The following is a 16,225-nucleotide window of genomic DNA, read 5'->3' on the forward strand; positions in this document are numbered from 1 at the left end:
TATTAGCAAAAAAAATCGGCATTTTGTTGTTCTCTGGAAGCAGTTCTTGTAATAAACGGCAGGTGTCGTCAATTAAAGATATCGACCCCTGATGTCGACACTTAATATCCAAAATTTCAACAGATGCGGACAGGGGTGAGTGTCTGCTATTTCCGGGCCATATTTCTTCTTCTGCCGCACTCATCATATCAAAAAACTTCTGAGCTTCTTCATTCGGGGTCTCTTCCTCAAAAACTTCCGGACCAGCAGCATCAATAACCATTCTCTGACCGGAGTTTAAATCTCCCCCTCCCTCATTATAGTAATCGTATTCATTAACCGGCTGCTGAACAACAGGAGGGATATTCACCTTACCGTGGTGAATCCAGACATAGTAATCTGGAACAAACCCAGACTGCAAGACATGTAGTTTCACAACTTCGACATCTCGAAAATTCGTATTTCTACATTTTGTCCTAGAACAGGGGCATATTATCTCTTCTCCATTCATACACTCGGGATGTTGTACAGCAAAATTCACGAACTCTTCAAGATTAGGGAAAAAATCTGGCGGCAGGAAGCCTCTGTCATGCCTCGTATACATCCAGTTGCGGTCTGGATTCATTTCTGGAGGACGTACAATTAGGTACTGGTTCATAAGCTCAACGTAGCAAAGTCAATGTAATTGACTGCTAAAAGGGTAGGGTCCTATCCCATTCGCAAAATTGGCGCCCCATAATTCGATCACGATATATGCATGAATACGGAAAAAATATTCGGCAGCCTTCCGGCGTCGTTCCCCAGGTGCATTACATAATATAGGGTGTGTAACGCTAATTATATATTCCGTAAGGAATAAGCGTTACACAGCCTATATTAAATAGCCACCCGGAGAACATACGCCAGAAAACTACCGAATATTTTTATACCATATCCATACATATATATTTTTTCGTGATCAAATTACGCAGACGACAGCAGTTTTACGAACTGTACACACGTACAATCCCGTGTCGTTCAATCTCTTGAACACACGGGACGGGTTTCTACGGCTAGGTAAGATTTTATTCGGTGTGAATAAAATCTTTGTTAATTTAATTTAACAGTTATTCAATTTACTCTAACTAATTAAAATGAAATACAAAAATGCAGTAACACTTACTTGTTGAAGAGCAGAACCGCAATAAAAAGGAGATATAAATACGGTAGAAGCGATGTAAACAGACGACAACGACTATGATCAGCGCCTATCAGCAACCGTCAGAAACAAACCTACATTAACAGTTTTGGATCAGCTTATAATAACACTACAAATTAATACTTAATCAAGATACGTTTTTTCAATATTCTAAGTGTTATTATATTTTTAACAAAAATCCGGCAGCATTTCCCCTAAAAATGAGCATCACCCATTTTTCAGGGAAATCCTGCAATCAAACAATACACATTTGAACATAACCAACACCATTCATCTATATTGTTTTATATGACATATAATATTATATTAGTTACGGTTATTATTAACTACATACGCTAAATTCTCAAATCAAACACATAAAACTTAACCAAATTAATTAACTATTAAAAAAATTAACTATCCTATTTTCATGCATAACCTAATTAACTAACTTCATTAATAAGATAGTATTAATAAAATAGCCTAATTTTACCAAGCAAATTAAAAAAAATTAATTTCAAATCTTTTCAATTAATAATTTAGTCTACTTGACTAACCTAATTTTAATAGATTTACACAAATATAAAAACTAACCTAATTTTATATAACTATCATATATATTATTATAAAAGTTATAAATTTAAATAAAATATACACATTTAAATAATACCAACCTAATTAAAATAAACTTATAAATTTTAATAAACAATAATCTAATCTAATCTAATAATATCAATTAATCTAATTTAAAAAAACACCTAATCAATTAACAAAACTAATCTAATTTAAACCTAATTTTAATAATATTAACTAATCTAATTTAAACCTAAATTTAATAAAATAAACAAAACTAATTGAATGATTTATACTGACCTGAGACCGGAGAAAGGCAGGGGCACCGGCGGCAGTGGAGGGTGGTCGAAGACCGGAGAAAGGCAGCGGCGGCGGCAGTGGAGGGTGGCCGGCAGCAGCTATTTTTCTTTTTTTTTTGTTAAAATAAATAAAAAAATTAAATAACTAAAACACATAAATAAAATAAAAATTAATAAAACCCCTAAACTAACTTACCGGAGATCAGTAGCACCAGAGAGAAGTGGGGGCGGTGGAGGAGCAGTGGCGCCGGTGAGGAGTGGCGGCAGCAGTACTGGCGCCGGAGAGGAGTGGGGGCAGCCGGAGAGGAGTGGTATCAGTGGCGCCGGAATGGGAGCAGAAATCGCCGGAGATGGGAGGAGAAATCGCCGAAATGGGAGAAAAGTGAAAGAAGGAAGAAGATGAACTGCTGCTGACTGCTGCGGCGCTGTGATATTAGGTTAAGATTTACCGACGGATTGTGTCCGTCGGTAATCCGTCGGTAAATCTTAAATGAAACGGTGCATACCGTTTCCAAATGATTTACCGACGGATTGTGTAATCCGTCGGTAATATTACCGACGGATTAATAAGTCCGGTCGCTAACCCCCAAATAAAAAGGCGCCATTTCTTCCCGCCATCAGCCCGCCAAATCCCCGATGGATTACCGACGGAAATTCCGTCGGTAATCGTTTTCCCTCCAAATTGGCGACAGGTTGCCATTCCTGTCGCCAAGTCGGTCGTTAAATGTGGAAATTAGCGACGGAAAGGCATTCCGTCGCTAATTTCCGTCGCAAATGGAAGGATTTCTAGTAGTGAGCGTAAACTCTTTGAGTAGTGGAATTTTTGCCACTTCTTGTGACTTTATTATTCAGAAAAAAAAACTGCCAAAGAAACCAATCAACATTTTAAATAAATTTAAACTTTCTACTTAATGTTGGACGGACACAGTTGATACTTTTTGTTATGTATCTAATAGTCCTAAAATGTCTTTTTAAACAAAACCCTATATGAGCTAAGAGATGCGAGAATTCCCAAAATTTATACGTTATAATGTTTTAGTGCCAGCGTTTCATATAGTGTACAAAGAATAAATATAAAAAAATGGTCAAACACATATTTAGGTCCCTGCATTATTACTCTTTTCCAACTTAAGTCCCTGAACTATAAAACATTTAAAATAAGTCCCTACACTATCAAAAACATCTATTTTAAGTCCCTATCATTGCGCAAGTTAACGGAATGTGGATGACGTTAACAATTACATATCAAAAATGCTATTTTGGTCTCTGCACTATCATTTTTTCCAAATTGGGTCCTTACACTATTAGAAACATCAATTTTAAGTCTTTCTATCACATAATTTAAATAATATTAATAAAAATTTTATTTTATTTTCTTTTTTAATGTTATTAAATTTTTTTAGCATTTACAAAGCTAGAATCATCTCCGACCATTAATAAATTTTTTTCATTTTAATTTAAAATTTCAATTATTTAAAATTTATTAATTTAATTAAATAAAAATAATTTTTTATTTTATACAATTAATTTTTTTTTTATAAAAAATTAAATATATTAAAAAACTGTTCGTCTACCTTGCAATCTTTAAAATATCATATTTTTAAAAATATTTATTTTAATTTAAATAAATAAATTTATTTTGAATTAATTAATTTTGAGTTATTAAAAATTTAAGTTAGATTTATAGTGCAAGGACTCAAATAGAAAAAAAATTATAGTGTAGGGACTCAAAATTTTAATTTCATAAATTTTAACTACAACCAATCTTAGAGTCAAGCGTTTGTATCTCACTCTCTAACGGAATGACACAGATGGACTTAAATTAGAGACTTTTAATAGTGCAGGGACTTATTTTAAATGTTTTATAGTTCAGGGACTTAAGTTGGAAAAAAATGATAGTGCAGGGACCCAAATATGTGTTTGGCCTAAAAAAATTGCTTCAAATTCAATGAAGATATATTCTTAGATTATTCTATAAATGGAAAAGTTAATCAAATTTTCCATGAAAGATAATTTCAAATTTATTTCATGGGCATTATGGCATGGAAAAGATACTCATGCACCATTTAATGTAGACAAAAAATATCCCAGTATTTTGGTGTAAATTTATACCAAAGATAGTACAATATACGGCTTTAACTGTCTCGTCTATTTTAATTAAAATAAATAAGAGTTGATATCAATAAAAACTTACAAATTTTATATATTTTCTCTTTTTAATTACGCAGTTTAAATTTTTTTATTTTCATGCACGAACTACCAACTTTTTTCAAATTCATGCACGATGCTGAGATGATGCTCATTTATTGGTGTAAAATAACCTCTAACTCAGCGAATTACACTAATGGAGCCGTGACAACTCAGCACCGTGCATGAATTTGAGAAAAGTGATAGTTCGTGCATGAAAATGAGAAAATTTAAATTGCGTGATTAAAATGAAAAAATGTGTAAAGTGGTGACTTCATGCAAACAATGAATACTAATTTGTTGAAGAATGTGGAAGAAGATGAAAGCTGTGCAGTAGTAACTATTTACTTTTGGTGTTTTGCGATGATGAAAAAAGATGAATTATTGAGAAATATACATTACTGGGGCCACTAATAGGAGATGGGAAACACTCAGCCTTACAAGTTTTTCATCCTAATCAATTCTATATAAAAACGTTGAAACTGTTAATAAAAAAAGAATAAATGTATTGATTGATTGAATTTTAAGTAAAGTCGAGTATTAAATTGCTCTTTTTTAAAAGTTTATCGGCTCTGCTTTACTGATGCGAAACATATGAGAAATATTATTTGATTGATTTTACGTAGGTGAGCCACATCTATGTATACTTATTAAATTTGTTTAGATTCAATCATAATCTAATAACTAGTATTAGTTAAATATGTGATTGAATCTTCAGACTTATAAACTCATTTATATTTGTATTTCTAACCAACATGCGATTATCTTTAACACTTGCCCTTAAATACAACCGGGACTACACCGCACTGGGCTGCTAGGACTATGCACATCCAGACAGATAACCGAGTAATTAAAAATTCAGACCAGACCCGCTCTAATACCATATTAGAAATATTATTTGATTAATCGGCAAAAATATTAATTTTATATAGATGAGAATATGACAACTCACATCACATGCTTATAAAATACTTTGAGAAAAAAAAAACATGCTTATAAAATAGGTTTAACCCCCGAAAAACCCCCCACCTTTCAACCCCCTTTCGTTTGCACCCTCACCTTTCAAAATCTCCAATTTTATCCAAATTATCACCTTTTATTTTCAATTGCACCCTACAAGAATTAAATTAGGCTTTTGTCTCTAGAAAAAAGTTGAAATCGATACTTTATATTTTAATTCATGTTCTAAATAGTCCTTAATATTTAAATTTTAACAACAAAACCATATATAATGATATTTTTAATTGATTTTCATTTTATATAAAAACAATTAACTCATAAAATTTTAAGAAATATGGTTTTATTGTTGAAATTTAAACATTGAGAACTATTTAGAATATGAATTAAAATATAAATTATCGATTTGAACTTTTTTATAGTGAAAAAGGGCTAATTTAATACTTTTAGGGTGCAATTGAAAATGAAAGGTGAGAATTTGGGTAAAATTGGAGATTTTGAAAGGTGAGGGTGCAAACGAAAGGAGGTTGAAAGGTGGGGGTTTTTTCAGGGGATTAGCCTATAAAATATGCTTAGTTTCAACTAATACCTAATAATTAGTACTAGTTAATAAGTGATTGAACCTTTACACTTATAAACTTATTTATATTTATATTCGTAAGTAATATTAGATTATTTTAACAAAACAGACTATCTATGCAGTTTCCAAGATAAAACAACCACCCAATGCAATTAACACTGTATAAATTGATCTAATAACACCCACTGTTTATTATTCAAGAATTTTTTTTAAAAAAATACATATATATAGAAAATATAGGGGTTTGTTGTATCTCTCAAAATAAAGAAGAGAAATTGACATATATAAAGTAATATCAAAAGGGTAATATAAGTGTTATTAAAATAATTTGTGGCTTAAATCAAAGGATATGTACGTTGATAATGTTATAAAAAAGATTATTGTTAAAAAATTAAGTATTCAAACCGAACCAACCAGGCCAGCCAGCCGATCCGAAGGTGTGTGTGGTGGTGGTTCTGTAAGATTGTGTCTCTTCATCCAATCACAAAATTAGATATTTTTTGAAACTCAAATCCAAGTAATTATATTGAACAATTAATATAAACCATGAGGTTTGGAAGAATCTGGAAATTGATAAATCTCAAAAATAGTACTGAATGTCGAAAATTTCTAAAATGAGATTTTTGGATCCGTACCATAAATTCGGTTTAGAAATATTATTTTTCAATACGGTTTGGTTCGGTTCGGTTTGGAGATTCAGTTTTAATGGTTCAATGTGATATCATATGGAAATCACTAGAATCAAGGATATTATTTTAAAATATGCAAAATTTTATTTTTTAAAAAACATAACTAGGCAGTAAAATTGAAAAAATATTGTATTAAAAGCAAAATAAATCAAATAGTTACATTTTAACCAAAGAATAGCTAAATAATAGCTAAAATTATGAGTATTGTTATAAATTAATATTTTATAGTATAGTATAATTAAGTGAGATTGAAGAAGATGAAAACTTCATGCATAAACAATGAGGACTAACTTGTTGATACGAGTGAATTGAAAATAGGCAATGAAGAATGTGGAAGAAGATGAGAGCTGTGGACTAAGTATTGATCTTGGCGTTTTGCAATAATGAAAAAAGATGAATCATTGAGATGTATACCCTACTACTCCTAACCTAATAATCCATCTATATAAACACATGCTTATTCCCCAAAATGAAACCAACTTAAAATGAATATTTTTGCAATATTTGTGTTGATCACTCTCCTTTCGGCTTACCTATGTATTTCGGAGTCTTCTTCGGACATCTCTAAGCTGTTCGAAACATGGTGCAAGGAACACGGGAAAACATACGGTTCGGAGGAAGAGAAGCTGCAGAGGATGCAGGTGTTTGAGGACAATTATGAATATGTGAAGCAACATAACAGCAAAGGCAACACTTCGTATACCCTTGGTCTGAATCCGTTTTCTGATCTGACGCACGACGAGTTCAAGGCATCATACTTGGGTGGTGTTACCGTTTCTGCCAATCTCCGTGGTGGTACTCTAGAGATACCATTTCCAGATTATGCGGGCGCTATTCCGGCATCCATTGATTGGAGACAGAAAGGGGCTGTGACTGGGGTCAAATATCAAGGGACTTGCAGTAAGTGATCCATTCATTATTTCAACATCCGTTGTTTCAACTAATTATGAATTGACATGAGTGTATATATATATATGTTTTGTAGATGTTTGCTGGGCATTCTCAGCAGCAGCAGCTATTGAAAGCATAAACAAGATTGCGGGCGGAACTCTAGTGGACGTATCCGAACAGGAGCTAGTTGATTGTGCTAATTTCCGTCCTCGTTGTGCGACGGGGTATATGGACACCGCATTCCAGTTTGTGGTAAAGAACGGTGGCATCGACACTCTCAAAGACTATCCATACGTGGCTAAGGCAACCTCATGCGATCAGGCCAAGCTGAAGAAGCACGCGGTGACCATCGATGGCTACACGAAGATCCCCCAGAACGATGAGCAAGCGCTGCTGAGAGCTGTTGCAAATCAGCCTGTAAGTGCCACTGTGTGCGCCCTTTCTAAAGAGTTTGAGATGTACAACCAGGGTGTATTCAGTGGCCCGTGTCTTGCCTGCAACAGCCATGCTGTGCTGATCGTGGGATATGGTTCCGAGAATGGAAAAGATTATTGGATCGCGAAGAACTCGTGGTCCAACAAATGGGGACGAGACGGTTATATTTACATCCAGCGCAACACCGGCGATCCTAAAGGCCTCTGTGGCATCAACATGTTCGCTTCCTATCCGGTCAAGAACACCAAATCGAATCCATTGGTTTCATCTATTTGAATACAATTGTAGCTTGGAACATATCTCTATTTAAATAAGTGATCATCTTTTTATTATAAAAGATAATCACACTCGTATTATCATTTTTATTTCCTGTTCTTTGTTATCTGTACCTGCTATCTACGTAAGTCTTATTAATAATATTATGACTTAAATTCTACTTGGCTACAATGATATTTAATTAATTTGGATTAGATAAATAAAATAGAGAATTCAGTTTCGAACAACTGAAATTAACATGGAGCTGTGCAAATAAGCATTTGCTCATGGCCTAATGGTAAAAAAAACCCAAATTTTTATGACTTGTTGCAATTTATCCAAATCTAATAAATTTTTTAATAATATTCAAATTGTATTTTTTTTTTTATAATAATAGCTAAATTGATGATTAAATTGATTCTGCACTTCTTATCCAGAATGTTGATGAGAGGAAGAGAGGAATGGTAATTAAAGGGAATATTCAATTAGGCTTAGTGATAAAAAAATAGTCCTAACATTTACGACTTGTTGTAATTTAAATCAAATTTTTTAATTATACAATTTTGAAACATGTTGTGTGTGTATGCACATTGAGACATGTGCTGAATGAAAAAGGTTTTCAATTTACGTGTAAATGTAAATTCTTTTTAGTCAAAAGTGTTGTTCTCAATAACAAAAAATCAAACACACATATTTGTAATTATTCTACACAAAATCGAGTAATTTTCAAAAAAAAATCCAAGTTTATTTTTCACGAGTGAAAGGAAGAATGAGTGATTCCTAATACAAGGATAATCACATTTCTATTTTAAATTAATTTTGATAAAACAAATATAAATTAACAATGTGAATTATTATTTTTATTTTCTTTAATAAACCAAACGTCTCTTTACTGACAAATGAGATAAAGTAAGGTTTTTTTTAAATAATCCATGAATTTGATGGCGTGTGTATTTCACGCACGGGGTGCAAACTGGGTGAAGGGAAAATTTTCTTTTGCCTACGGCTATATAAATAGTTGCATTATTTGAAATTCTATGCTTTCCCTCCATTTTTCTCTTCCCGGCATCAAATTATGAGCGCATCATATCGCATTCTGGCCAACGAAATCTCCAAAATCCAAACCAAACCCACAATTTCAAAAGCATTAACAACTACAATCCTCGCCCATCTCAAAGCCAATCGTCTTCAAAAAGCTGTTTCAACTCTCTTTGTATCCGATTCACCCGTCCCTTATCCTCTCTACGCTCAGCTTTTCCAGTTCTGCTCTTCAAACCTTGCAATTGTCGAAGCCCGGAAGGTCGAATCTCATTTGGTGACTTTCTCTCCGAACCCACCGGTCTTTCTTTTGAATCGCGCCATTGAGACATATGGGAAATGTGGGTGTTTGAATGATGCTCAAGAACTGTTCGATGAAATGCCTCAGAGAGACGGGGGATCTTGGAATGCTATTATAAAAGCTTATTCGCAATCTGGGTATGCAGATAAAGCATTGGGTTTGTTTATTAATATGAATAAAGATGGAGTTTTGGCGAATGCGATTACTTTCGCTAGTGTTTTAGGGTCTTGTGGTGATGTTTTTGAGCTTAATCTGTCGAAGCAAATTCATGGGCTTATTGTGAAGTATGGATTTTGCGGAAATGTTATTTTGAGAAGTGCGCTTGTTGATGTTTATGGGAAGTGTGAAGTTATGAGTGAAGCTAGGTTAATGTTTGATGAGATTGAGAATTGTAATGATGTTACTTGGAATATAATTGTTAGGCGGTATCTTGATGCTGGTAATGAAACAGAAGCAGTAAATATATTTTTTAAGATGTTTCAAACAAATGTTAAGCCTTTAAATTTTACCTTCTGTAATGCCCTTACTGCTTGTTCGGCTATGGGTGCGCTGGATGAGGGCATGCAGATTCATGGAGTTGCAATTAAGTTTAGTTTTGCGGCGGATGAGGCTGTTTCTAGCTCTCTCAGTAACATGTATGCTAAGTGTGGGATGATAGAGAGTGCTCGTATGGTTTTTGACCAACCTGGTTTAAGAGATCTAGTATCTTGGACCTCCATGGTGTCAGCTTATGCAATGCATGGAAAAACGAGAGAAGCTAGGAAACTTTTTGAAGAGATGCCCAATCGAAGTGTGGTCTCGTGGAATGCTATGCTGGCAGGGTACACTCGTTCGCTGCAATGGGAAGAGGCCTTTGATTTTCTCTGTTTGATGCGGCAGACAACTGACGACCTTGACCATGTCAGTCTAGGACTTTTGTTGAATGTCTGTGCTGGCCTTTCAGATCTTGAAATGGGAAAACAGGCTCATGGTTTCATTTATAGACATGGTTTCAGTTCCAACATCCTTGTTGGAAATGCGATTCTCGACATGTATGGAAAATGTGGGAACTTGAAAAGTGCTAGAGTTTGGTTTTACCAGATGAGTCAATCAAGGGATAGTATTTCTTGGAATGTTTTGTTAACGAGCTATGCTCGTCACCATCAGAGTGAAGAAGCTATGATAATTTTTGGAGAAATGCAATGGGAGATAAAACCAAGTAGCTTTACATTTGGAACTCTTTTGGCAGCTTGTGCAAATATATCAGCACTTGGTCATGGGAAACAAATACATGGCTTCATGATTAGAAATGGTTATGATATAGATATTGTGATCAGAGGAGCTCTGGTTGACATGTATAGTAAATGCCATTGCCTTGCATATGCTCTCACGGTTTTTAGAGACGAAACTTCAAGGGATGTGATTGTTTGGAATTCTGTAATCTTGGGATGTTGTCATAATGGAAGGGGTAAAGAAGTACTTCAATTGTTTGAACTGATGGAAGAGGAAGGAGTTGAGCCGGACCATGTCACCTTCAAAGGTGTGTTGCTTGCTTGTATGTACGAGGGCCATGTTAAGCTGGCAATGAAATATTTTAATTCTATGAGCAATAGGTATTGTGTAATACCTAGGCTGGAACATTATGAATGTATGATTGAACTTTTTAGTCGGTATAGATACATGAGAGAACTTGAAACCTTTGTTCATAAGATGCCATTTGATCCCACTGCATCAATGTTGATAAGAGTTTTTGATGCATGTAAAGAGCATGGATGCTCAAGGTTGGGAGAATGGGCTGCAAAACAGCTTAATGAATTGAATCCGTCTACTCCTTTTCAATTTTAGATCAGAGATGGATATAGATGTTTATACCTGACAATGACATATGAGGAATACAATGAGTTCAAAGAGTCTCGGTATTCTTTAGGAGCAAAGTTATGCTGAACAGGAGAAAGCCAAGCGGCTATTGAAGATTTTCTTGGAGAGCAGGTTACTATCTTCTCAAGATATTTCGTTTCATAATTACTCATCGATACTTACGAAACATATGTGATTTTAACAGTCGATGGTGATACAATTTCCAGGTTTTAACAGTTAATGTTATGGCACAATTGCCAGGAGAATATTGTCGGCGGAACTACGGTACTATTCTGCACTCATTAACAATTCTAATATTATTGATCTTAATCACTGTCTTCATTCTATCTCCCCCTTCATGAAAAATGAAAGGTATTGATTGAAAATGTGTTCCATTTTTCATGAAGAGTTTAGATTAAATACACATAACATGAGAGAATTTTAATCCTGTTTTAATTATGGGTTAGCACGTCCCTAAAACTTCGACCATTTAATTCATCAATAGAAAATGTTATGAATGCTGATATATGTGGATCATATTCATATAATTTACAACAAATCTATATCTTTCATCTTATATGACCGATGTCGGTTAAATAAACAATGATCTGTATATTTGAGTACTTGTTACATTTTTTTACATTGTATTTGTTGCTTGGAATTGTTTTGATAGTCTCTTGTATCCACTATTGTTTTAATTTTATGATGAAAACCTGTTAACAGATTTTCTCTCTGGACTCCGGTATATCAGCAAGCAGAGTTGGTGGTTAAGGATATCTGAAGGTAGAATATATGAGCAGAGTTTACCTCATAGATTTCTCATCTCAGACCATCTCCCAACTCTATGCTCCCTTATATAATTACTTTTATGTCAGATGTTCACTGTACAGTGTTTTTTATAGTTTAGAATATAGATTACAATAAGATAAACTTCATAATTTTTTTGGTTTGAATTAACTGAATTTTATACTTCCAAAATCAAAACGAACCAAAAAATAACAAAATTTTATTATAATTTCGAACAAAACTGAATTTATCGTATGATTTGGTTATAAAGTTTTTGTACAGCCCTAATAGAGAAACAAAAGAGTAATAAAATCCAAGTACAGGGTTGGTGTCATTCTTCGAGGAACTGTGAGCTATGAGCAAGTAAAGAACCCACCAGCTGAGAACTTAAAAATTGATTCGATTTTGATAAATTGATTGAGAATTATATTAAAGGACTCCCAGCAACCATGAACTTATCCAAAAATGAATCTATTTTGAATATTACTTTAAATAAAACTCAACAGAAAAGAAAAGGAAGCTCAGATTCAAGTATAGCTGCAGAGATGAGACATTCTTGGAATTTTAACAAATTATAGTACCTACAAGCAAACATGAAGCCATGGTACACAGCAGCCAGAAATAACTGAAATCCATGATGTAAAGAAGTACATGAGCAATATTGTTCGACCTTGAGTTCAAAAGACTAAGGTTTCTAGCTGAATCAGATGCTGAGCCAGTCGAGAATACAGAGATATGAAACACGTTACACTAAAAAACAACTGTGTCGAGCATCGTACCCAAAGTTTGGACTATGTTTGAAGACATCAGGTTAGAGACGTGCTCTTCAAGGTGCTTCTTTGCATCTTGCCTTCCTACATTTGCGATAGCTAGCTTCTCGGGTGACAGCTCATCTTCCTCTTGCACTGCCTTATTATATTTAACAGCTAAGTTCAGCATCTCCTGCACATCGCAAGATGAACCAAGATCATATAAATTGGATATACAGACAATATATTCATCTTTGCACACTACCAATTAGATGCATGCATATACTGAAAATTCAACCGCCTCATAAAATAGTTTTTGAAACAAATGACCATGACATGTCAGAGATAGCAGTAGTAGCACAATCAATATTAATGAGTTGTTTAGCTACAACACATAAAATTCCAAAATTTAGGCTTATAATGTGTTGGATAGCAGGCACCATCTCATGACCACCTAAGAATCTAACTGGAAAACTCACAAGATTAATTTTTTACATACTTTTATCTATCTTGACTCCCTATAGTTCGTCACATTTAGTCATGTCAGGATCTATGCCATTTGTTATCACACAGCATATTAAAAGGTTTCTCAATCACACAATGAGAAAATACAAAAGCAGCTGCCCTGGTTTTGTAGCAATCACTCACCTGGACTGTCTGCTCATTGGTTTTAGAATGAGTATCAAATCGCCTCAGTGTCAATCCATCTGTCCACTTCTTTTTGTGAAGGTTAAGAAGCATTTTTTCCTCAAGTTCATTCTTTCTATAATTAATGGCTATTGAATAGTAGTGCCTGTTCAGTCCATGGATCAACGCCTGATATTGTTGAGCAAATGTTATAAAGTGCACAAAGGGGAAAACAATGAAAATTGCCTGAACTGGTTATACACTCACCTGAATTGATGGCTTATTCAGATGCCCAAGATTAGAAGTCGTCTGTCGTGGTTCCTGGCCAAGCATCATTGTTTGTGGGTTAATCAAACGAAAGGCATCAATAACCACTTTCCCTTTAACACTCTGAATAGGATCCACCACAACCGCCACAGCCCGTTGATTTAGAGCTTCAAAACTCTGCACACAACATTAAACATCATAAACGATGTGCTAAATTATTAACAGAAAAGAGTTTCCAATTAACAATCTCAAAACAAGATACACCAGAAAAGAATTTGTCACATTAGAGAATAAAGCCTAATCTAATGATATTGACCTCAAGTCATTTGCAAAACGCTTTATATACCACTCACAATAGAAAATCTTTAACATTTTTCTATGAAGCAACTTAGAGTATCAAACCCAACAAAGAACTAACTGGCATAGTAGCAAAATTTTCATCACGGTGACCAACATCACTAACATGCAAACACAGGTCCAAAGCCAGAAGACGAGGTATCCAAGATTAAAAAAAAACACAAGGGTTGGCTTAGCTGAATATGTAGATGTCCACTATGAACAATGAAATCAAAGATTCAACACCAAGTGAAATACACTAGCAAACCTGCTGTGTGTTTATATCAACACCAGAGAGCCAACAGCCAAATCCGGGATGTGAATGGTACCACCCAACAACCATCTCCGGCCTGCAACACCAAACAGATGAACTAAGCTAAACGAAAAGAGAGCTCAGGAAGAGAGTGCAACATAAGAGGTGATCTAGCAGACATACATCTTATAAGATAATGTATAAAAAGTAATATTAAACCCAATTGACAAAAAAAGAGCCAAACAGATACATACCTTCCGGTCTGTTTGAGCATATCAAGCATATTAGTTTGAAAGACATGATCAACAGCTTCAACACTAACACCGGTACCGCTCTGAGGCATAGCAAATACATCAACAACGCGAACGGTATACTCATCCACAAACTCCCCGAGCATCAATCCCATAACTTCCATAGGAACCCCAGCTCTTCCTGTTTAAATAATGCATTCCACAAACACCCAAATCAAAAACAATCAAATTCAATAACCTAATAACCAAGATCTAAACTAATAAAAACCCCCATCAAATCAACAGAACAAACAAAAAACCCTAACTTTAGATACTAAAATTATTAGTCATACTAAATTTACATACATAATCAAATCTCACAATTAATAACGAAACCCTAAAACGAAATTGCGAAAATAAATCAGTTAGGTTAAAATGATGGAAGTACGGACCGTGTTTGAGCATTTTGAGAAGGGCGAGAGAGGAGATGTAGACTTGCTCGGAGGAATCGAGAGTCGGAGAATCGGGTGGAGGGTGTCCCAAACCGCCTGATGCTCCGGCGAACATTCTTTGTAATCTTTCCATACCTGCCATAAATCTCAGCTTTTCTTTGGGTTAGCAAACGGAGTCGCAGCGTCGAGGATTTATTTGTAGCGGGGGTGTTCTTTTCTTTCTTGACAAGACAAACTCTGCTTCTTAAACTTCCAATTTGCCCCCTAGAGTTTTATACTTATTTACCCAAACATTTGTGTTTTTGGCTAATTTGGCCCCTGATGAGAAGCCCTTGATCTCACAAGTCAATTTTTTTTTTTCAATTTCCAATTCAATTTTTAAACTAGAAAAAACACTTTAAAAAAAGTCTAAATATATGCTGTATATTTGACATGTAATGTAAATGATGAAAATTGAATTCCAACAAAACTATAATGAACCGAGTCGCATAGGATATATCTAATGGGAGAATCCTAGAACTTGCCTAAAAGGCGAAAATCTAATAATATCCGCAATCGAATTCATAAGATTTGCCAAATTTGAAGATTAAACGGAGATTCGTCTGAATTCCCAAAAGGACCAACATCCCTGAGGACTCAGAGAAAGCGCGTCGCCAAAGCGATTCGCCGGAAACCTGAATATATGAAATATATGAAGAATCTTATCTTAAAGACCAAATGTATTGAATTTCTTTCCTATTCGGATACAAGCTCTCATTTAGAAAGATAAGTGTTATTAAGGAAAATATTCCAGAATAAGACTTTCTGTTGAATAAAAAATCACTTTCCTATTCAAGCATAATCCTCTAAAATAGGAATCACTTTCTTATTTGAAGTCTTCTAGGTATTTTCTCAACTATTATATAAAAAGTTTGAGGTATGCCTGAAAACACAATTACATTATGTAGACACCTATTTTTCGGACAGGTAAAAAGTGATAAGGGATTTAAGCGTCCAATGATGATTTCCAGAGAAATTTGTCCGGGTGACGAGCTACCGATTTTCTTTTTGGAATCTAAGCAAGCGAAATCTGTGCATAGCTGTAAACTTGGAGGATCAAAACGCAATTAGGCGTAAATAGACCATAAAAATCCAAAGAGATTGTAGTCTAAGTTAAGATATTGGACTAATTGCAATGTCTTAAAAATTTATGGGTCAATTTGCCAATTTGACGGACTGAAATTTATCATAAACAAACTCATAGGGTCTTAGTAGCCTTTTTGACACTTTCAAGCACCAAACTGCACTTTTAGCACCGTTTTACTTAGCCATCAAGTGCAAATTCAAAA

At 34.4% G+C, this 16,225-nt stretch overlaps 3 protein-coding genes across 3 annotated transcripts; 2 read left to right on the plus strand and 1 right to left on the minus strand.

Moving 5' to 3' along the window:
• Positions 1–6,909: 6,909 nt before the first annotated feature.
• LOC126678976 (ervatamin-B-like) lies at positions 6,910–8,132 on the plus strand. Its single transcript, XM_050373907.2, has 2 exons — positions 6,910–7,341; positions 7,427–8,132. Exons 1-2 carry the CDS (start codon positions 6,927–6,929, stop codon positions 8,041–8,043), a joined length of 1,032 nt encoding a protein of 343 aa, XP_050229864.1. The 5' UTR covers positions 6,910–6,926; the 3' UTR covers positions 8,044–8,132.
• Positions 8,133–9,021: 889 nt separating this feature from the next.
• On the plus strand, positions 9,022–12,135 carry LOC126677639 (pentatricopeptide repeat-containing protein At3g26540). Its single transcript, XM_050372360.1, has 3 exons — positions 9,022–11,329; positions 11,425–11,482; positions 11,921–12,135. Exon 1 carries the CDS (start codon positions 9,098–9,100, stop codon positions 11,183–11,185), a length of 2,088 nt encoding a protein of 695 aa, XP_050228317.1. The 5' UTR covers positions 9,022–9,097; the 3' UTR covers positions 11,186–11,329; positions 11,425–11,482; positions 11,921–12,135.
• Positions 12,136–12,488: 353 nt separating this feature from the next.
• LOC126677640 (26S proteasome non-ATPase regulatory subunit 14 homolog) lies at positions 12,489–15,122 on the minus strand. Its single transcript, XM_050372361.2, has 6 exons — positions 14,898–15,122; positions 14,470–14,647; positions 14,231–14,312; positions 13,627–13,803; positions 13,381–13,548; positions 12,489–12,925 (listed from the first exon to the last, which is right to left on the minus strand). Exons 1-6 carry the CDS (start codon positions 15,037–15,039, stop codon positions 12,734–12,736), a joined length of 939 nt encoding a protein of 312 aa, XP_050228318.1. The 5' UTR covers positions 15,040–15,122; the 3' UTR covers positions 12,489–12,733.
• Between the last annotated feature and the right edge of the window lie 1,103 nt (positions 15,123–16,225).

Source organism: Mercurialis annua, linkage group LG4 (genome assembly GCF_937616625.2).
Source record: "Mercurialis annua linkage group LG4, ddMerAnnu1.2, whole genome shotgun sequence".
Lineage (NCBI taxonomy): Eukaryota > Viridiplantae > Streptophyta > Magnoliopsida > Malpighiales > Euphorbiaceae > Mercurialis > Mercurialis annua.

Coding starts and splice junctions, on each gene's coding strand:
- LOC126677640 (XM_050372361.2), bottom strand. CDS start 15,039: ATGGCAGGTATGGAAAGATTACAAAGAATGTTCGCCGGAGCATCAGGC. Junction 13,549..13,626: donor TGAATAAGCCATCAATTCAG/GTGAGTGTATAA, acceptor CAACAATATCAG/GCGTTGATCCATGGACTGAA. Junction 12,926..13,380: donor CCAATGAGCAGACAGTCCAG/GTGAGTGATTGC, acceptor TGCGATGTGCAG/GAGATGCTGAACTTAGCTGT.
- LOC126678976 (XM_050373907.2), top strand. CDS start 6,927: ATGAATATTTTTGCAATATTTGTGTTGATCACTCTCCTTTCGGCTTAC. Junction 7,342..7,426: donor CAAATATCAAGGGACTTGCA/GTAAGTGATCCA, acceptor TATGTTTTGTAG/ATGTTTGCTGGGCATTCTCA.
- LOC126677639 (XM_050372360.1), top strand. CDS start 9,098: ATGAGCGCATCATATCGCATTCTGGCCAACGAAATCTCCAAAATCCAA.